Below are 23,693 nucleotides of genomic sequence, written 5' to 3'. Positions count from 1 at the left end.
AATAAGTTCAGTTCAGTTCAGCTCCAATAAGTTCAGTTCAGATCAGTTCAGTTCAGTTCAGTTCAGTTCAGCTCTATTCTTTTATAACCATTTTATTTGTTAAATATTATTATTATTATGTTGGTATAATTTATTTTACTAATTACTATTATTATTATTATTATTTAAATATATATCATTACTGTTAAGTATTATTATTACTATTGTTGTTTCTACATATTTTTTTTATTATAGCTTTACTAATTATTATTACTATTATTATTAAAAGGAACATGGTTTAGGTCAAAGCACAAATAAACCCACTTTTTTTCACTTTTTTTAGCCCATAAACCAATCAAATCGCGTCAAGACGGTTTATGATGTAATTTTCGCGGTCCGACCCAATCATTATTTTTATTACCAAATATTTTTAAATTATTAAATCTAATTATTAAAATAGTAATATTGATTTACTTCTTAGATATTATTGTTATTATATATCATCGTCAAGTATTAATATATTAATACAAATAATATAAAATAATTATTATTAATCATCATTATTATCATTAATTATTATTATTATTAATAATTTATGATTATTAATATTATTTATTTATAACTATCATTTAAAAATATTCAAAATACTACTATTATTATTATTCATTATTATTACTTATTATTATAATTATTATTTAATATTCATATTATTATTGTTTAAAATATATTTATATATTTATTACATTCAATTTATTTCAATGTAATATAATTCAATTCAATTCAATTCAATTCAATTTAATTTAATTTAATTCAATTCAATTCAATTCAATTCAATTCAATTCAATTCAATTCAATTCAATTCAATTCAGTTCAGTTTAGTTCAGTTCAGTTCAGTTCAGTTCAGTTCAGTTCAGTTCAACTCTGATAAGTTCAGTTTAGTTCAGTTCAGCTCCGATAAGTTCAGTTCAGTTCAGTTCAGCTCTGATAAGTTCAGTTCAGTTCAATTCAGTTCAGTTCAGCTGTTTTATGCCGAAGAGAACATGTCCTAAAATTAATCATATTTAGTGCTTCTAAGTTCTAAAGATTGCATATGTGAAAACCCATAAAAGAAAACAAAGCCTTCACATCATCACATGTAATGATGTAATGTAGTTTTAATAAAACAAGGAACAGAATATGTACGTACTATCCAGTTGTATTTGTATATACTGAGAACTGAGAAGTGGAACTGTGGTACTTAAATCTCGTGGTCCTATACTCCTATCTTCATCCTACCACAACGTTTTTCATGATCGATAATGTTGATATTTTTATTTAATTTTCATTTTTGTGAACTGATATTTTGTGAGGGTAGAAACTATTTTAGGTACATAAAGTATTTGGTGATCTATTCTTTTAGGGTTTAAGTCAAAATCCGAATCAATTTCACGTAAACCGCTCACACTAACCCTCAAGCTGCTTCTTAACATGAGGATCTTTCTTATATAAGGGAAGAGGAAGGGGACATCAAAAATGTTAAATTCTTTTATACCCGTAAGTAATAAAATACAAAAATTACGAGCTTTTATCGTTATATCATCAATTAACAAAATATTTACATCACCATTGATTTATTGACTTTCAAAAAACAGAAGAAAAATATACAATAATGAACTTTACGAACATTTTTTCGTATATATTATTGCGCAATTGACATTTTGTATGTTTTTGCACGCATCGCGTGCATATAGAACTAGTTTGATATTGCGACAAGTCCTAAGAGATTGAGAGTCGAATTGTCAGATTAATATAAAATTAAAGGGGTTTTGACAGATTGGTATAAAAAAGGTCACCTGTAACATGTATATCAGGAGTATATAAAATGTGACACTTTAACATATCAATAGGAGAGAATTGATCTTTATCTTTGAGGAGAGAGAGTACATATTACAAAATGTGGAGAAATAAATTGATTAAAAGATTTATTTAATACCCTTCTAATCAACCTAAACAAAATAGGCAATAAGACCTAAAATTAAAAAAATAAAAAAATAAAAAACCCCATATGTCATACGGTCATACCTCATTTTTACCATGAATAACCTAACATATGCAACATATTACTCATTAGACTTGTTTCAACATATGATATCAAAATATTAAGTTTTTATAATTTATATCAAAAATATTGCAAATGTGAAACTCAAGTGGAACATTTTTTTAGGGGTAAAAAAAATTATTTCAGCAAGAAGTAAAACAAATATTTATATTTTGTACTTTTTTTTTCTTTTTTAGTAAAAATTAAGTATATATCGAGACGTTAACAAGACCTCACATGAGTCATGACTATATTTTTCTTATGTAAAAATCACAATAGTAGTTGAAGGATGGCCTGGTAAGTAAGTAAACAGTGTAAAAATCCTATTGTTGTAACGGAAAAAGAATAGCGGATGTATTTACTAAACTGTCCTTAGAAAGAATCCAACAAACAATGTGGGCATATTTTCCATGAAACCATATTGCTCAAAGTGCAACACTCTCTATAAAATGGAGAGCTGAGCGTCACAACTCTATCGTCCTAAACAAATGAAACAGTCCTATCAGCATGCAGTACGAAGGAAGTTAGGGTGAATCTCATCAAGTTTCTTCAAAACTCTGGTATATTTTTTCTTTTTTCATCATTCACTCATTTAAAATATCATATGAAATTTTGGTTTCAATGGAAGAAAAATAAAGTAAATGAGATAAGCTTTTTTCTCGGATGCTAATATAAATTGTGTTGGGTTAAATGGTTTATACGTTGTTGTTGGTTGATTATAAGTGATTTTAAAGAACAACCTTCCATAATCTATATTATACATTTATATTGTTTGCCATTTTATTTGGTTACTACTGCAATTTCACTTATGAGTGTATTTGACTATAATCAATGAGTGAGGTTATTGAGAATTACGTGGGAGTCCAATGATTGGAGCTCTCACCCTTCAACCTTATGATAAGGAGTTCGACTCTCATTAACTCTTTATGGGTTGAGGATCACCAATTTTTTAGGGTTAGCCCTTAGGCTGACTTAATTTCTTAATAAAAATAAAAAATAAAAAATGAGTGAGATTATTTAGAAAACCGTTTTCTATATATTCCCTGTTTTGAGCGGATTCTAACAAGTTTATTTAATTATGTACAAAAAACACGTGATGTGTGCGAAATATAAAAAAAATTATATTTATTTTTAATTATATTTAATAAATCGGGGATTTCAAAACTTTTAACCAATTGATTCCAGTAATTAGGAATTTTTATATTTTGAACAAAAATTAGTTGATAGGGAAGTAAGTGACCGTATCTTAAATTTTTACCGGTTTCTCTTGTTGTGCTTTTTTTTTTTTTAATTAGTTAGGTAGTTATATCTTTTTATTTTTTTTATTTATATTCCTTTTTCTATTTTTTAGTGTCCCATTCCTATTATTATAGTAAATAATAAAATTAGTTTTTGTAAATAACTTTTTTCAGGGTTATTGTACATGAAAATCTAGCATAAACTTCAAATTTGTAGCATATAGTATTTGAGTATAATTTTGTAAATTGGTTATACATATGCTTCTAATGCTTGTTTACAACCTCCTCCCCAGTCCCCACATTTATCTGTCCACCTCAATTCTAATCTTGACCTTCTTTAAGACTTTAACTCGTTTGTTATTTTCTCCCCTACCATTACTTCAGCATGTTTAATCTCCTGAAGAAATAATAAATTATTTAATTTGTACGTACGGTCCTCAGCAGCTAGGCCATCTATCCCAACCCCTAGCCATGCATGCTTCCTTCGTCTTATTACTTCGGATAAACTTTGTATTATTTCGACACCTTCATTTACCTTAGGTCTTGCGTGTTGCCTTATATGAGTCGACTCTCGACACGTGTTATGGTCGATACGACACTAGATGTTAGATTCTTCATTTGAAACCAAAATTAAACTTGATGTTTTTCTACAAGATGGATGAGTCCAAAACGCAACAACTAAAACCGATACGTGGATACCCGAGTCCAAGTAGAAACTTCGAGTCTGAGTTACATAAGATAAACTAAAACATGTCTATTAACATTCCTTGTAAAAATAAAGATGAGAGAAAATCTGGGTAACTAACCACTAACTAGCTCCTTCACCAGCTTGGTTTTATTCCGGCTGGATTCAAGGTTTGGCAATATGTGATTCAATATATTATACTTCACACGTTCTGAAATAAATGAAACGCTTTTCTCAAAAGCTCTCACATAAAAGAGAAGGAGTGTTTTCTTTATTTCAGAAAAGGAAGAAAGTATTATTTATTGGGTGTTAGTCTTGCCCTATGGCCTATCTTATGTGACCATTGAACCTTGTTGAGGTCGTAAATATGTTGGCTAGAATAATTAAGAACATAATCGACACATACTCATCTACAATGTCAATACCCACACGTTCTCAAAGGTTCACATAGATGTCTTTCCCCTTGTTGGTTGCTTATAATGTAATTCCTCTGTTTAGAAATAATTGCACATTTGCACCATTTCTAATTTTCATGCATGTCGATTTATGATTTCAACCATTAATATCTTTAATTATCAACAAGTAAAAATTATAAAAAATTTATATTAAAAAAATTTACATCGAGACAAATCTAACAAAACCCCATATGACTATGTTTTTCCTAAAATATAAATCACCAAAGACAATTTAAGTGTAATATATGAATAGTGCACAAAATGAAAATGGTGCAACTATTTCTAAACGGAGTAAGTATGTAACAACAGATTTTACAGTACAACTGTACTAGTCAAAAGTAGCAAATAAGCTATGCCTAAAATTGTGTGACACAAATTTGTTTTCCCACACTTCACATGTATCAAATGTTTTTAATCTTCATGCTACATATTGAAAATTACTACACTCATTCTAAGTTCTATACATATATGCAGGTAGAGATTACATTTTAATCAACAAACATCAAATCTGAAGAACAATAATGTCAGACACTGTGATCCTAGCCACAGATTCACCATGGAGAGGATGTGCAGCTTCATTTCCTCAGCCTATGAACTCCAAACAACAGGCTGATGCTCAATGTTTAGTAGATTTACTATATCGTATCAACTGCAACCAATCTGATTCAGTTCTGGAAAAGATTGTTTACAGAACTGGCGACGGCGATACAGATATCCGTCGCCAGGTTTTCCGTTGGGATTTAGCCCCCCATGATGAGGTCTTTCGCAATGGACTTCAAGTAAGTCGGGGTTTTTTCTCCCCCGACTTTGATTTTTACAATATATCATCCTATGTGCAAGACAGTAATGGGAGGCCTATGGATTCTAGGAAAACTTCCTCTTATGCTTTTATTAGCACTACTGTTAGCAATTCTTGGTATCCACCTATACCAAGTGAGCAGACACTTCAAGTTTACCGTTATGAGATATATGCACCTGGTGGAATTTGGACTTCTGTTACTTTGGGTGACAAGAACGGTAGGAAGTTTAAGAGACTTGATGAGGTTGCCTTTGTGGGTGGCATTGCTTCTCAATATATTCGATCTGTTCAAGTCTTTACGCTGACTGGTTATCCTGATGGGTACGTATTTGTTAGATTATTGCTTCCGTTTCTTTTTAAATGCAATATTTTGACTTTTGCATTATTTATATACCTCACTTGACTGTGCTTTTTTCACTAATATATAAAAACAAAAACGATCATATAAGATGATGTTGGATTTGTTTCAGTGAATAATTTAATAATATCAGTTTTTTATAACATTACAGATACATAATTAAAGATATTAATGGTCAAAGTTATGCGTTAATAATCATGAAAGTCAAACTGTTGCGCTTTATAACAATAACTGTATATTTCTTTCTTGTACATGATCTGTTTTTGAAAATAACTATACTACCATATATTTTGTACAATAGACTGAGTTGGGATTATCTATTGCACACATAAAATTTCCATTTCCCTTAGAAAAATGGAGATTTTAGGTGGTTTTATAGAGCATCTTCTCATTTGAAATTCAAATCTTTACAAGGAAAGGTGAAATCCCTTCACTAATCTTCTTTAGGCAGACATAAACTTGATATGAACACTTTGTGTGTTATGCAGGAGTACAACAATAGAAAGGGTTGATAATATGCTGCGAATCAACGGCAACTTCAACCCACTATCTCACCCACTGAAGCTACTCAACATTGAGAACCCAATAGTTGATTATACATCGGACAGGGCACCCCTAGTCCAACGTATAGTGAACAAATCCTCGACGAGCAACCCAAACATCATCAAATGGTATGCCACAGATGTGGCTAATCGCGAGGTATACATGAGCTCTGCATTTCGTTCATCTAATCATAATGAAGCTTACTACATATTGCAAAACATCGTCACAACATTGAACTATGATCCTGGAGGTACAAGTGATTTTATAGTAAACGGTCCATCTTTTATTCCCTTAACATTTCCATCCCTTGAGTATTCACCCTTTGGAGAACATGGCATTGATGCTGCATTTCAACTAAAAGGAGATCAAGCAATTATTTTTAGTGGCAATCTTTGTGCTTTGATAGATTATGCACCACAATCTGGAGATGATAAGATATTGAAAGGTCCAATGATCATCACTGAAATGTTTCCATTCTTCAAAGGAACTGTGTTCGAAAATGGCATAGATTCGGCATGTGAGTTGAAATCAGTGGACTATGAAGCTTATTTTTTCAAAGGAAATTTATGTGCACATGTCAATTGTGGTGCTAATCCCAAACTTATCACATTGGGAGAAATCTCTCAAATTAGATCACCACTTAAAGGTACAGTGTTTGAGGCTTTGGGAGTTGATGCATCCTATGCTTCACATGCTGCAGATGAAGGTGCATACTTCTTCAAATTCAACAATTATGGACAAATTAATCTTAACAAAGATGATGGAACAGAGTATCTTGACGGCGTGTGGGTAATGGGTGCTAACGCGCCTGTTATTCATAGCTTTGTCCCTCAGAAAAATCGCGGTCTTGACATGCGCGAGGATGCTGGAACTCTACCCAACCCTGATGACTATGACCATGACGATGTTTGATGAATGTGTGTAGCAGATGCAGCAACAATATAATGTATGATGTTCTTAGTTTCAATGGTATCTCTAGTAAGTAATCTATCTTGCAGATGTATGAGTAATAATCAAGGGATATAGCTGGGATAGGGTTGACATTATAGTCTCTTTTGAACCTTTGCTATACTCTCTTCTTTCAACTTCTAAGGTAGTTTGTTGTTGGTATAAATCCAAGAGTATGGCTATGGTATGCCAATTACTGTTTTACTATAGTTGTTGTTGGATATTGCAATGTTATCATGTATTGGACTAATTCATGTTATGTGGATTATCAAGTATTGAAATTTGAAGTATGTTGTTGGCTATCGCAATATATGTTACCATTGTCAAGAGTGTGTATCCGATCACACTATAAACGTTTCAAATTAAGTAAGACTAATCGATTGTAAAAAGTACTAACTAAATACATTTTAGTTATTATATACTTCATCTGCCATCATGATGGACTATTCATGTTATTACTACAATTTAGGTGAGCGCCTTTGACCCTTATTATCACTAATTATGTATAGTTAAAATGATAAAATTATATTGAAAAATTTGAAACTATACATAGGAGTTAGGATTGAAGTTAATTTACACAAGTATTGCAATCAAAAAGTATGTGATAAAGGAAGCATAGGAAGATAGAGTATTACTTCTTCCGTTTAAAAAATAGTTGCACTATTTGACATTTGATCCTATTCTTAAATCAACTTTGACAAGCCTTCCCTCACTATTATATAAGGAAAACCATAGTCAAGTGGGATCTTGTTAAATTCGTCTCAATACGAGGATTTGTAAATATCAACTTATATAAGTATTTAACTACTAGGGCTGGATTTGTAAAAAAAAAAAAAAAAAAAAAAAACTACTAGGGCTGGGAGGTGAGAAGGTCCTCATGCCACATAAAGTCAGGCTTGAAATAAGTCAACGAAAAATCTGTCAGGATGGGCTTTGAATCCGAATTTCAAAAGAAGGGCCCAATTACAGCCCGGTCCATGTGTCATGGGTAAACTAGCACCCGCCTAATATTTATTTGTATGAAAATTAGGGGCCCAACTCGTCATGCTCGGGCTAAAATATGACAATGGTGTTCATGAAAAGCCCATGAACAACCATTGGGCTTCCGCGGCCTAGCTAAACGATTACTACTACAATTGATTCGATTGGCCCGGCCCATGCATAACTTAGTACAAGTCTACAATTATTAATTCATATGCATGCGATTACAAATTTCATTGAAATTTACATAATAAATTGGATACTATCTCCAACATGTCTTCTGTCACAAACAATCCTTTTCTATTATAAAAATTAGATGTAACAGGAGATACTAAGATATTATTTCAAACAAAAGAAGTGGAGGTGGCATGTAATTTTTAAGAAGTAAAATAAACTTAAAGTAGATTAAAATAAAGATAATAAAAGCAAGGATGTGTATGTATAATTTATTTAAGATATAGGGCTTGTTTTCTTCGATATAAAATAACTGAACTGGATTAAACTGATTGCAACTGAATTGACTGTAACTGAACTGAATTATAAGTTTATAACTAATATAAATAATAGATGAAATTAAACAAAATTGAACCGAATTAAATTGAACTAGCCTATTACGATTCTAAGCCCCCATTTCCTTGATTATTCTAATAGTTTACAATTTCTTGTTCTCATTAGAAAATCCATTCTCTCTCCATTATAGACATTTTCTAATTAATCATTTGGTTATATCTACCACATACTGAATCTCATCTATCTCTATGTATATTTCCTAATTTTGCAGAAAAATTTTGTTGATGAACATTTATGTATCGTCGTCGTAACAATTATCAATTCTACGTCTTTTAAAACTAGCTACAATAAAGGACCCCCTTGTGAAAGGGTGTATATTAGACAATTATGTGAAAAGCGTATATATTCTTTAACTTCATATCTCGTACATAATGATTGCAAATTAAAGTGTACTTTGATCCAAATATTTTTGTATTTTGTATTTTTGATTTTTATTGTAAATGTATTAGACTCTTTTTCTTTCTAAAAAAAGCTATATTTTTAAGATACTCATCAATTATGAAAAATGTTGCAATTATTCTAGAATGGAGAAAAACAATAAAAATAAATTCTAAGATGTCATAAAATATAATTTGGTACTTCCTCAACACTAAATACATGCAACATATTGACTTTCACACATGTTAATACACTGTACTTTTACTGTTAATATTTTTAATTATAGACAAGTAAAACTTATGATAAATTGATATCTTTCAAACACATTTCATGACTAATCCAACAATATATTATACTCCCTCCATCCCCCAATAGACTTTTTATTTCTCCTTTTCATGTTTTTCAATGCACATTTTATATCATTAATATCTCTAATTACATATTAACAAAAATTATAAAAATTTGATTTTCATAATTTACACAATGAGAAGACTCAACCAATACCTCACATGACTATGTTTTTCTTATATATAGTAAAAAATTTGGAACAATTTTCTTTAATTATGAATAATGACAAAATAAAAAATGGGGACTACGGAGGAAGTCGATAGTATTGTATTTATACATTTACTTTGAATTGCAGTTATAGTTATTATTTAAACGGTGCAAAATTTTCAACATTCAATGTATTTTTTTAATAGCTAAGAAGAAATCACGTAGACTGTCATCGCCATCGGATAGGGCCCCGTCCAAAGATCCATTACAATCATACACCCCAACTCCTATATTTTTGTGGGGCTCTCATCGGGAAACCCCTTTGTAAGAAGGACCCTAGTGAATCAGCACTTCTTGCAGCTCCGTCAGTCCACATAAACAGTTCAACGCTTGGGAGTTGGAGAAATAAGGAATTTGTACGTCTCAGCACACGTAGATAATAAGGTTCGAACTTGTAATCTCAAAATCACAGGTGAGTTCTCCACCACCTCCACCAAACAAGTTTAGTTTCGAAACCTCTATATAAAAACGAAGGGAGTTAACTGTGCGTAAATCTATACGTACATTTCACATGATTGATTATACGTAGTATTACGTGCACACGCTTAATAGAGATTAACAATACCAGCGCCAAGGGCGGATCTACCTTAATTATAGAGCAGGCATGTCTTCTTGTGCACCCACTTGGCTAATAGAAATTGTGGAGATGCTTATTTGATAACACAAAAGATAATCTTGGTTTACAGGGACTGTGTATTCTTAACAAGTCTCTCTTTCTCGTCTCTAGAAATTAAACTAAAGAAATAAATTTGATCTCTCATAAGTCATAGAATTAGGTAAACTTTTTGTTTTTTTCACCAAAACAAATAAACCTATTCTTCTTAATTATCTTGTACTATGGATCTCTGGCCCTTTTTTTGTCTATGTTGAACTTTTCCTTAAATTTTAAGTAGTTCTTTGGCATTATCTTCGACTATTTGGCCTTTACCACGATATCCAGGTAATTAATATACTTCTTTCGTTCTAAAAGTGGAATGCATTACGAAAATAATATACTTCATCTGTTCTAAAATAAATGAAACACTTTTATTTTAGGTTGTTTTAAAATAAATAGAACATTAGAATGTTAGTTTACTTGATCAGTACATGGATTAATTTCCCCTTTTTCTTTCTCTTTATTTCTCTACTTTCCTAAATCCCCGTGCCAATCTCCTATCTTTCATTTAAAACAGAACAAAAGAGGTATAGTTATGATACTTTCAATCTATGCCTTATGACACATATTGTAAAGACCCTATAAAAATTATTAATATAACAGTGATCAAAGTTCTACTTATCAAGTACCATCAATACTAGTTTCTCAACCTCTAGATACACCTAAAAGTTACTTTCAAAACTTAATATGATATCCTTAAATTGAGTTGAAAAAAAAGTCACGTTCGATTACGAAAGCAAAGAGATCAACTAAGGATGTCTTGACCTACTGGTTAAACGAAGTCGGGAAATGCAGTACTTGGTTGGCTGAGTTGGCTCCTATGGTCGGCCTACCACAACGTTTAACACGAATGACCCTTATATTTTTTTATACCCTTATTTTTTCTTTTGAAATAATGAGGATCTCGATCTAATTTTTTTTTCTGAAGTGTTAGTCTGATCTAATTAAATACACTAATCTGACCACAAATCCACAATCTATAATCTAATACGTGACAACTGACAAGTCTCTAGGACAAGGGGAAAGGGAAGCACCACTACTTTCCCACTCTCCTTACCTAGGTGATAATTTTTTTTTTTGAGGTAATCTATGTGATAATTTTTGTTAATTGATGAATAAATAAATGGTTTCGATCATTATTTATAAATCATGAATCCAGAAAATAATAATATTCTTCCGCTTTTCACTTATTTTGTCCCTATAGCATCATGTTTTGTCTCTCCCAATATTTTTGACAACCATTTACATATAATTGTGAATTCAATATTACTTGGAAAATTTTATTTTTTATTTTTTTACAACGAGAAATCGTACATTAATTAAAAAAGAAGTACAACCTAATGCTAATACGACTAAGTCTAAACCAAAAATACAAAACTAAAGGAGCTTCAGGAGCTCTTACAATCCATACAAAACAAAAAGAAATAAAATCAATAAAGAGTCGCATATGAAGTAGGGCATTGCTGGTCAATGCTGGTGATGGTGGAGTCAAAACTTTGATGGCTGATAGTAATGGTAAGAGAAGCGAGTGTCGTTTATTTGATTTGTCGTTTATTAAAGTTCTCCTTAAGACAAATCAAATAAGACTCCAAATGAATATGTTCTTTCCTTATGTATTGGAAAAATTCAAAAAGTTTAATATTATTCTAAATAGTATAAAATTCCAAGTAGAAACATCAATAAGGAGCTGAGGGATACCTTAATTCATTTACTTTTGACAATAGTACCTGAAAATTCTACTTTAAAATTAATTGATATATATTATTTCAAATATTCCTAATATTTAGGCTATTTTTCCAATAATCACGACATTTTCATTCTTATCGCGGGTAACTCTAAATTTTTGTACTATTTATTGACGAATGGCTAGTGGTGTCACCAAATAATTGACTAATGACGACAGGGACATAGGGTAAGGGAAACAGTAAGGAGAGAAGTAATAAAAATTGAAAGAACATTTTTGCTGGCAGATATACGCAAAGCAATACAAATTGAAAGAATTTTTTCTCGCAGACATACGCAAAGAAATTATATATGAACAACTTAAATCAAGTTGTAAGGTTTGATCTTTTCATTGGAAATAGGATAAATTTTTATGAAATTTAACTAAACATTAGATTCAAAGGTATTATTTTTTGATCAATAAAGGTACGAGCTCAAATAAAGTTCACAATTAAGATGTTTATAAAAAGAATAAATAAGATACTAGCTTGTAAAAGTTAACTGAGATTTTGCATAGCAATATTTATGACCTAATACGTGACTTAAATTTCTTTATATAATTAATATATTTCTTTTATGAAGTAAGATTAAGTAATTTTTAAACCTAGTTAGAGATCCAATAATTCATCGATACTATGAATGACGGAAATATTGCATATGATTAGAAATATAAAGTACTTTTCGTAGGTTGCTTGGGCGCTGGCCCCCTGAGGTGGCTGAGTTTAAAGCCATCATCTTTACAATTCAACCGACTCTCTAATGGTGGCTACTTTATTGACTAATTTGGATAGTCTGCTAGATGATGTTCTAAGTACTAGTTGTTCCTTTGATTTTGTTTGTTGGAACTGTGTAAAAAGAGATGGAAATTTTGTTGCTCATCACCTCGCTAGATTAGTGACATTTGGTTACGAACAAGTTATAGAAGATGATAGTTTGAAGGGCTTGATGTTCTCTTATTATTCACAACAATATATAGTAATACAGCTTGAGTAATACGTTTACAAGAAAGGCAAAGAAAGATTACAGAAGAAATCTATCCTAGAAATAAGGAGAATAAAATACCAAGATAATATATGTATACTAGAACTATATAGAAAGAAATCACTATAATTATGCTGTAACTATATAGAAAGAAATCACTAAGATTATGCTAAGCATTGACCATGAGTAGGTCAATCCTTATCACGCCCCCTCAAAACGGGCGGCCATGAAGAGAGACCGATTTTGCTAACCAGTGTGTTGAAGATGTGACGAGATAGCGGCTTGGTTAGGGCGTCGGCGAGCTGGTCATTGGTAGAGATGTAAGAAACTCGAAGTTTTCCACATTGGACATTTTCTCTAACAAAATGATAATCCAAACCAAGATGTTTCATTTTGGAATGGAAGACCGGATTAGCACTAACATACGTTGCACCCACGTTGTCACAGTAGATCACCGGTGCCGTAGTAATGTTATGACCAAGCTCTTGGAGTAAGTTACTAACCCAGATTAGTTCACCGGTGGCATTGGCAACTGCTCTATATTCAGCTTCAGTGGACGATCTTGCTCGTGTACGTTGTTTCCTCGAAGTCCAAGAGATTGGATTTTTACCCAAGTAGACAATGTAAGCTGTGGTAGAAATGTAGTCATCTTTATCACGAGCCCAATCCGCATCGGAGAATGCATGGAGAGTGAGAGGAGAGTCTTTGTGTAAGGTTAGACCCATGTGTGAAGTGCCACTTAAGTAACGAAGTAAACGATGGAGTGATTGCATGTGTTGGTCAGTAGGACGTTGCATGTACTGGGCTAACTTATTGACGGCGTAAGCAACATCTGGCCGAGTGAGACCAAGATATTGGAGGCTGCCAATAAGTTGACGGTATTCAGTTGGGTCTGAGATAGGCTTCCCATGAAGAGATAAGGGAGGGTGAGTGGCGAGAGGAGTAGCAGCGGGTTTCGCGTCGGCCATGTTGGCTTTACATAATAGTCCAGCAATGTATTGCTTTTGACTTAAGAAAAGGCCTTGGGGATGTGGTATTACCTCTACTCCCAAAAAGTAGGAGAGGTCACCCAAATCCTTTAAGGAAAAACGAGCAGCAAGAGTGGTGATGAATTTTTCCAAAAAAAGAGTATTATTACTTGTCACTATTATATCATCAACATAAACTAACAAGTAAATAACATTACCGTTGTGGCGGAGGGTGAATAAGGAAGAGTCCGAGATGGTGTTACAGAACCCCAAGGAAATCAAGTGTTGTCGTAACTCGGTGTACCAAGCTCTAGGAGCTTGCTTTAAGCCATAAAGAGCCTTGTTTAGTTTACACACAAATGTGGGATTTTTGGGATCACTATAACCTGGTGGTTGAATGGTGTAGACATCATCAGTGAGAGTCCCTTGAAGAAATGCATTATTTATATCTAGTTGTCGAAGGGGCCATGCTTGACTAACTGCAAGAGACAAAATTAATCGAACCGTGGCCGGTTTGACTACAGGGCTAAAAGTTTCACCGTAGTCAATACCCGACCGTTGATTAAAGCCTCGTGCAACATAACGAGCTTTATATTGAGTAATGTTTCCTTCTTTGTCCTTTTTAATACGAAAAACCCATTTACAACCAATCACATTTTGAGATGAAGAAGGAGGAACAAGATCCCATGTTTTATTTTTCACCAAAGCATTTATTTCTTCATCCATAGCAGCTCTCCAGATGGGACTTTTCAAGGCTTGGGTTATGTTTTTGGGAACCTCGATCACAGTAGCTTGTGCGTGTAAGTTAAGTTTCTCAATCGGTTTCCTTATGCCATGTTTGAGACGGGTGGACATGTGGTGGGTTGGAGGAGGTGTAGTGGAGGTAGGATAGTCATGGGATGTGGAGGAGTGGGTAGGGGATGTATGTGAGGGGTCTAAGGTATAGGGAGAGGGAGAGTGTGCAGCGGAAGATGGAAGTGGGGTGGATAATGTTTGAGGAGGTGGGGTAGGAATGATATTTGAAGTAGCAGGGGTCAAAGTGGGTAATATTAAGGGTGCCCACTCATCTATGATGGAAGACAGTGAGGGTGAGTTTGTATTGTGCTCTTTAAAAGGAAAATTATGTTCTACAAAGTGAACATGTCTAGAAGTGTAAATTCGATGGGAGGTAAGGTCTAAAAAATAGTAAGCACTTTGGGTGGGAGAATAGCCTATAAAAAACACAAGGCTTGGATTTTGGGTCGAGTTTGTGCTTGGTGTAGGGTTTTAGCCAAGGATAGCAAAGGCACCCAAAACTACGAAGTTTAGTGTAGTTCGGCGAAAAACCAAATAATTTGGAAAAGGGTGACTCATTATTTAGTGTAGGAGTGGGTAGACGGTTTATGAGATAGGCGGCAGTAGAGCAAGCGTGAGGCCAATACTCTAGAGGCATGTTGGCGTGAGATAGAAGAGTTAAGAATGTTTCAACAATGTGACGATGTCGGCGTTCAGAATAACCATTATGCTGAGGAGTGTGAGGAGGAGTTGTGAGATGAGAAATACCATCAAGGGACAAGAAGTCCTTTAGAGCGTCATATTCTCCGCCATTATCAGAATATAAGGTTTTGAGAGGAAGTTGAAAATATTTTTCCACAAGAGCTTTGTAACGAATAAATATTGTTTTGGTTTCAGATTTTTGTTTTAGATGATAAAGCCAAATGTACTTGGTATAGTGATCGACAAATATTACGTAATACTTATAACCATCATGAGAGTACACGGGGGAGGTCCATAAGTCGGTATACACATATTGTAAGGGAGCGGTAGAATGAATTGATGAAGTAGAGAAAGGAAGTTGATGACTTTTATTGCAAGCACATGAATTACAATCCAGAGTAGAAAAACTAGGAACAAGAAGTTTATTATTGGAAATAATTTGTCTAAAAACATTCTTAGAGGGATGCCCTAGACGGTGATGCCAATCAAGAGGAGTGGTTGTTGTGCTTGCGTAGACTTTAGGAGAGTGAGGTTGAACTTCATAGATTCCTGAATTAGTTTGCCCCTGGAAGAGAGATGCCCCCGTTGTGAGATCCTTTACAAGAAAAGAGTTGGATGAGAAAATAACAGAAACATTATTATCTTGACATAGTTGAGAGATAGAAATTATATTTTTGGAAATAGCAGGAACAACAAGAACATTATTTAGGTGAATAGAAGAAGAGAGATAGATAGAGCCAAAATGAGTAATAGTAAGACCCATACCATCACCGACTATGAGTTCCTCAGTTCCGTCATACGGAGCGTGCAAGGAGAGATTATTGAGGTCTGCAGTAATATGGTGTGAAGCACCACTGTCGAGAAGCCAAGGAGAGTTAGATGAGGCTGAGGAAGCAAGGCTAACCGTATGGGCTTGAGGTTTAGAGTGAGGACGTGGTTGCAGGTGGGGAGTAGCAGGGGGTGTGGCATTCGGAAACCGTTGAGTAAACATTGGGCACTTAGCAACAACATGACCTTGTTCCCGACACCATTGACATTTGCCTAGAAAAGGACGAGGTTGGGAATTAGAGGGAGTAGGCAGAATACCTGATCCAGTAGTGCGATTATTATTACCGTAGCTACGAGCATGGGGTCTAGTGGAAGTAGCAAATACCGTGGCTGGAAGTGAAGACTCAATACGAGATTGTTGTAGGGAGAGCTCTTTGTTAATTAGCTTCTCATGCAATTCCTCAAAGGAAATTGGAGTGTCCCTTGCATTAACCGATTCAATGACAGAGGTGAATGAGTCATCGAGACCAGAGAGAACCCGATCAATCAGATCCTCATGCTCCATTTTCTTACCCAAAGCTGCAAGTTGGTCCGCACACGCCTTAATGGCTTGCATGAACTCGGTTACGGAGCGGCTTCCTTTTGTAGTTCGGTTGAGTTGGTCTTTAATTTGTTTAATATGACCACGACTAGGCGTGGCATATGTTTTAGCCAGAATGTCCCATATTTCTTTAGAGGCACGAGCTTGAGAGACAATAGGAACAAGGGTTGGAGAGAGGGTACCTATAAGAGCACCAACAAGAAGCTTGTCTTGGCGAGCCCAAAAGGAGAAGTCGGGGTTGATGGTTTCCGTATCATCAGCAGTGATGACAGGAGAAGGACAAGGAAAAGAACCATCAACATATTTGAAGAGGTCGTGACCGAACAGGATGGCTTCGATCTGCATCTTCCAAGAGAGGTAGTTTGTAGGGGTGAGTTTGATGGTATTATGAATATTGAGAAAAGTGAAAGGTTTTGTGGGATCACTGCCATTGGGAATCTGGTAGGAAGTAATGGAGTTTGCCATGACTAGGAGTGAGAGAGAAGAAGGGACGAGGGTGGGTTAAAGGATCAAACGGCTGATACCATATAGAAGATGATAGTTTGAAGGGCTTGATGTTCTCTTATTATTCACAACAATATATAGTAATACAGCTTGAGTAATACGTTTACAAGAAAGGCAAAGAAAGATTACAGAAGAAATCTATCCTAGAAATAAGGAGAATAAAATACCAAGATAATATATGTATACTAGAACTATATAGAAAGAAATCACTATAATTATGCTGTAACTATATAGAAAGAAATCACTAAGATTATGCTAAGCATTGACCATGAGTAGGTCAATCCTTATCACAAGTTTGAGTTAATCATTGTCCTGGTGAGATTTCCCTATATGTATTTATGGACAATTTTTCCCGAAATTAATGAAGTACTAATTTTTCCCCTCAAAAAAAAAAAAAAACTTGCCGTATCATTTGAATGTTCCTATTTACTATGATCACATAAAATATTATGGAAAATTATACATACTTAGTATTATCATCTATATCAAACGTATTTCATCGTTATATTGTTTTTTGTTTCCTCAAAATTATAGAAACACTTGGCATGGAAAAAAAGTGCTAAGTGTTGAATCTAGGCCTCATATTATGCTATAATAGTGAAACAAAAAATACAATTCCCTATAAGACTATTACCCTTTTTTCGATATTAAAAAAAAAAGATATTATTTTAATGAACTCCAAAATTTAAAACAATTCAAAAATTAAATGTAAAAATCTAGAAAATTTATATATATATATATATGTCAGAACGAGTCCCATAATAGTCCTTTTTTTAATTTTACAATTTTTAAGACAGATAGTATGGAAGGATAGTGGTATCATTTAAAATTTCTAAATAAAAACACCAAAATCAGAATTTCAAATATTAATAGATAGTTGCAATTGTTAATACAGATTGACACCAAACACAAGCTGTAATATTAATATTATCCAACGTAAAATTTCATGGAATAGTAATAATTAATCTTTGAAATCGAATAAAAATCTTTCTATTATGAATATTCTAAAACTGTCTTACAAACGTGTTAAAGAGTGGACAATTTCCTTAAAACAAACGTGCAGTAGACCTCTATAAAAGGGAGAGTTCCTCAGCTCAATAGTCCAAGCCATTCAATATCATCATCATACACTATTTGGTAGTTAGTACTACAGTTAGAGGAAATTAAAGCTGGTGAAAATCTCCACAAATTTCTTCTTAATCTGGTATTATTATTCATTCTCATTTTTCAGTCATTTAATTTATCATGCATATATTCATTACTCATTAGTTAACTTTTCTTGTGAAAAGAACAAAAAAAATAAGGGATGAAAAAATAAATGTAGAAAAAATCAAAGTAATTGAGCTTTGCTATCCTTGGATGCTAATACAACTTGGGTTAGGTTTAATTAGTTTTTATATCTTGTTGTTTGTTGATTATTATAGTAATTAAATTAGTAACTTCCTTTTAAATAATAATGTTTTTTCACATGGTATTTGCCATTTTGTTTAGTTACTACTAGTGCAATTTTACTATTTGCCCTATTTGGCTATTTAGTACTACATAGATTTTACAATAACTATATAAGTACTATTAGAGATAAGTGTTAGACCAAGTCTAACCTTATCTTAGATGAGTGGTATATTATAGTCCATCCCTCCGTTTTATTTTAATCTACACACTTACACTTTTCATGTATGTCAATGTAGAACTTTGAGGACATATTTTTAGTTTTGTATTTGTTAAAATTATAAAAACTACATATTAATAAAATACATGTTATGATGATGAATCTAACAAGATCACACATGACTATATTTTCATCCGCGTATAAATCACAGATGATAGTCAAAGTGAAATTTGTGAATAGTATAAAATGTCAAAGTGTGTAGATTAAAATGAAACGGAGGGAGTATAGCTTAGCTTAGTTCGTTAGTCAAGATATACCCTTCCTATCATCTCTGTAATTATTTTGTAATAACTTGTAACAGCTAGCTATCTTTGTGTACGTAGATTTAGCTTCTTAGTAATGGTTTGAACTTTGAAGCTATATGTTCCTCCGACACGAATTGAGTATCTATTCGAATATGTATGTTCAAGTGTATGATTTGGCTATTTTGTAGAAAAAGTCAATTAAGTTTATAGTTTAAATCAAAGTATCGACTCGAAACCCGATTTTTAAGGTAAATGAAAGTCCCATAATAGGAGTAAAATTGTGTGAAACAGAAAATTTTAGTTTACAGTTTAGATATACTTTATATGTTTTTCTTGTTATGCTACATGCATGTATAATATTACATCTTCCTATACTAACAAAATAAAAAATCATGCATTGACACAAATGTAGGTAGAGAATAGAGACGACATTTCATTTCTTAGCTACAAAGATCAGATCAGAAGAACCAATTATGTCAGACGCAGTGATCCTTGCCTCCAATTCATCATGGAGAGGATGTGCAGCTTCATTTGCTCAACCTATAAGTTCCCAAAAACAGGTTGAAGCTCAAAGTTTAGTTGATACAATATATCGTATCAATTGCAATCAATCCGATTCAGTTCTGGAAAAAATCGTTTACAGAACTGGCGACGGAGATACAGACATCCGTCGCCAGGTTTTCCGTTGGGATTTAGCCCCACATGATGAGGTTTTTCGCAACGGATTTCAAGTACGTCGGGGTTTTTTCTCCCCCGACTTTACTTTTTACAATATCTCGTCCTATGTGCAAGACAATAGTGGAAGGCCCTTGGATTCTAGGAAAACTTCTACTTATGCTTTTATTAGCACCACTGTTAGCAATTCTTGGTATCCACCTATACCAAGTGAGGAGAATCAACCGAGGACAATTGAAGTTTACCGCTACGAGATATATGCACCTGGTGGAATTTGGACTTCTGCTACTTTGGGAGATAAGAATGGTAGGAAGTTTAAGAGGCTTGATGAGGTTGCCTTTGCTGGTGGTATTGCTTCTCAATATATTCGATCTGTTCAAGTCTTTACGTTGACTGGTTATCCTGATGGGTACGTGTTTCTAGATTATATCTCTACTCTCTGTGTTTTTTTTTAATTTGTTTGTTTTGGCTGTGCGTGTTTGTTGATGCATTCTTTTGACTTTAAATATTTTTCATTACATATTAGCTGAAATTATAACGATTGAATATTAATAATGTTACATGAAATATAATAACTAGGTAGCCCCGACCCATTAGATTGCACCAACGATTTAATTTGTTAAAATGTAATAAAGTCATCAAAAAATATTAAAAGAGACCGTCTAATTTTAATATAAAAGTAGACTTAGTCATTAAATGAATTAAATTAGTCATCGAAATAAATTAACCTAGTACAGTCATTATTGGACTAATTCTCTTTTTAATATTGGACTTACCATTGCCTAATTTTAATTTAAAATTAGGCGGTCTCTTACAAGACAAACTCTAATGTCATTAGCCTGTGCTAATCTTCTCACGATAATTAATCATTTATTAGTTACTCAATAGAAAAAGTAATTAATTGTTTTAGCTGTAAAAAAATATATAAATTCGTGGGTCATCGAGGAATAATAATTAGTATTATTAGAAGGTTAATGACCAGTCGTGTAATTATTGATGAAATATGAATATATATATACTTCCTTTGTTCCTTTATAATTGCAACGTTTCTCTTATTTGAAAGTTTCATATTAATCGCAACATTTCTTTCTTTACAGGACGACTACAATCGAAAGAGCTGACAACATGTTGCGAATCAATGGCAACTTCAATCCACAATCTCATCCACAAAGGCTACTCAACATTGAGAACCCAGTAATTTACTATACATCAGACAAGGCACGCCTAGTTCAACGTATAGTAAACAAATCCTCGACGAGTAACCCAAACATCATCACATGGTATGCCACAGATGTTGCTGAACGTGCTGTATACATGAGCTCTGTATTTCGTTCATCTCGTCAAGATGAAGCTTATTACATCTTACAAAACATTGTCACACTATTAAACTATAATCCTGGTGGTTCAAACGACTTTATAGTAAATGGTCCATCTTTTATTTCTCAACAATTTCCATCACTTGAGTATTCTCCCTTTGGAGAACATGGTATTGATGCTGCATTTCAATTGCGAGGCGATCAAGCAATCATTTTTTGTGGCAATCTTTGTGCATTGATAGATTACGCACCCGATTCCGGAGATGATAAGATACTAAAAGGTCCAATGATAATCTCCGAGATGTTTCCTTTTCTCAAAGGAACAGTGTTTGAGAATGGTGTAGATTCAACATGTGAGTTGAAAAGAGTGGATTATGAAGCTTATTTTTTCAAGGAGAATTTATGTGCACATATAAGGTATAGTCCTAATGACACAAAACTTATTGCACTAGGCCAAATTTCTCAAATTCGACCTGGATTAAAAGATACTGTGTTTGAGGCTTTGGGAGTTGATGCATCATATGCTTCACATTCTAATGATGAAGAAGCATATTTCTTCAAATTTTACAATTATGGACCAATGACTATTACTGATGGAAAAGAGTTGATTGAAGAGGTTTATGTAATGGGTGCTAAAGCACCAGTTATTCATAGTTTTGTACCTCAAAGAAATGGCGGTTTTGACATGCGTGAAGATGCTGGAACTCGACCAGATGCTAATGACTATGACCATGATGCTGTTTAAGAATAAGTTTAGCAGGATGTATGGTATAATAATGTATGATTTTCTTAAGTTTGTATGGTGTTTTTAGTATTTCTACCTTGTATAATGGGGATGAGGTACTTTGTTGTTTGAATAAGGCAAGCAGTCTGTCTGTTGTATGCCATTTGCTGTTTTATTAAGTTGTTGGTTATCAAAGTTTGAAGTGTTGTGTAATGAAATGGTTTTTGTTAAGCTTTTATTTTACATTTAGATGAAGATGCCATACAATAACTACAGACATTTTAATAACAGATTTAATGGGTTAAATTAACAAAACAAAAGAAAAGAATCAACAAGCAAATTAATAGAGGCCTAAAGATTATGATTATGACTATAGGGTGCTTATCACATGAGCTGATCCCGAATTGTAATGGACTCAACTCAGCTCGTGAGCTCGATAAGTGAAGCTCAGCTCGAGCTCGAGCTCGTTAGCTTCTCTCAAGGCTCGGGCTCGGCTCGGTTCAATATGTTTCGTAATTATTACTTATTTCAATCATTTTTCAGCAAACTTGTATTATTTTTTTACTTTATTATTATTTTTCAACTAAAAATTTATATACCTTGTCATTGTTATTGTTACACAAATTAAGATCATTTATAAGAGAAAATGATATAATTATTACTCATTTTGATGTTGTGTTTCAGCAAACTTGTATCATTTTGTCTTATTTCATTATCTTTTTTCAAGACTTTATATACCTTATCATTATCTTATAAATTGTTATTAATAAGAGAAACGATATCATTATTTCTCACTTTTATGTTATTTTCCAACAAAGTTGTATCATTTTTTTGTATTTTACTATTACGCAAATTGCCATCATTTTTAAGAGAAATATATCATTAATATCACTTTTATGTCATTTTCAAGCAAATTTGTGTCATTATTATTATTATTATTATTATTATTATTATTATTATTATTATTATTATTATTATTATTATTATTATTATTATTATTATTATTATTTTATTCTTCTCTTTTTCTATCGCCCCCCTCTCAAGATATGTCCTTCATACCACCCCATCCACCATTCCACCTCGTCCTACCACAACCTCCACCACCTCTAAGAGATCTCAAAATCCAGAGCTCCAAGCCTCCAACATCAAGACTGTAATTCGTGAGACAAAAAAAAATCAAAACAGGAAATTAGACAAACCCAAATCTATATTTAATCTTCCTAACAAGCCCAACTTTTATGTTAAAATTAGTACTTCTTTTAAGTCTACTTTTGACATTTTCCGACATTTTAACAATTATCAGATAGACTGTATAATTTTATGTTAAAATTAGACAAACTCAAGCCTACATTTTCCTAGTAAACTCATTTTATCTCACTGTAATTGAACACTAGTCCTAAACATCTCACGCCAACCTAGTCGTCCCTTTTTTTCTCCTTTTTTCCCTTTAAATCTCGAACTATAACGGACAAATTTGAAAAATAACCTGGTAGCCTTACTGTATAAGATACCCTTTGGATATGCTCCATTCTTGTTGAGTTAGCAATTACCATATGTCACTATGATCGTTTGCATTGAGATAACGTGTATGCTGACCAAAACGACTCAATCCAAACGACATATTTGTCACCTTACATAACAACATGTTATAGGGTTATAACTCACAAATAGGGTGCGCGGTCATATAATCTTCACAATAATAAATATTTGAATTTCACTACAATAATTTGAAGGTCAATTAATTAAGAACATTTTTGCTAAATATAATAATTTAAAATTGTTAGGAGTGTTCACTCAATTTGTTCAATTATTATTGTTTTTTT

The 23,693-nt window shown here is 33.0% G+C and overlaps 2 protein-coding genes across 2 annotated transcripts; both read left to right on the top strand.

Annotated features, from left to right (window-relative positions):
* The first annotated feature begins 2,503 nt into the window (after positions 1-2,503).
* Positions 2,504-7,390, top strand: LOC104903578 (hypothetical protein). Its single transcript, XM_010691636.4, has 3 exons — positions 2,504-2,616; positions 4,909-5,554; positions 6,080-7,390. Exons 2-3 carry the CDS (start codon positions 4,956-4,958, stop codon positions 7,044-7,046), a joined length of 1,566 nt encoding a protein of 521 aa, XP_010689938.1. The 5' UTR covers positions 2,504-2,616; positions 4,909-4,955; the 3' UTR covers positions 7,047-7,390.
* Positions 7,391-18,356: 10,966 nt separating this feature from the next.
* On the top strand, positions 18,357-22,101 carry LOC104903583 (hypothetical protein). Its single transcript, XM_010691648.4, has 3 exons — positions 18,357-18,445; positions 19,568-20,239; positions 20,928-22,101. Exons 2-3 carry the CDS (start codon positions 19,629-19,631, stop codon positions 21,889-21,891), a joined length of 1,575 nt encoding a protein of 524 aa, XP_010689950.1. The 5' UTR covers positions 18,357-18,445; positions 19,568-19,628; the 3' UTR covers positions 21,892-22,101.
* Positions 22,102-23,693: the final 1,592 nt, after the last annotated feature.

Source organism: Beta vulgaris, chromosome 2, assembly GCF_026745355.1.
Source record: "Beta vulgaris subsp. vulgaris cultivar EL10 chromosome 2, EL10.2, whole genome shotgun sequence".
Classification (NCBI taxonomy): domain Eukaryota; kingdom Viridiplantae; phylum Streptophyta; class Magnoliopsida; order Caryophyllales; family Amaranthaceae; genus Beta; species Beta vulgaris.
The sequence above is the reverse complement of the archived record's forward strand: the minus strand, read 5'-3'. Positions and strand labels throughout refer to the sequence as shown.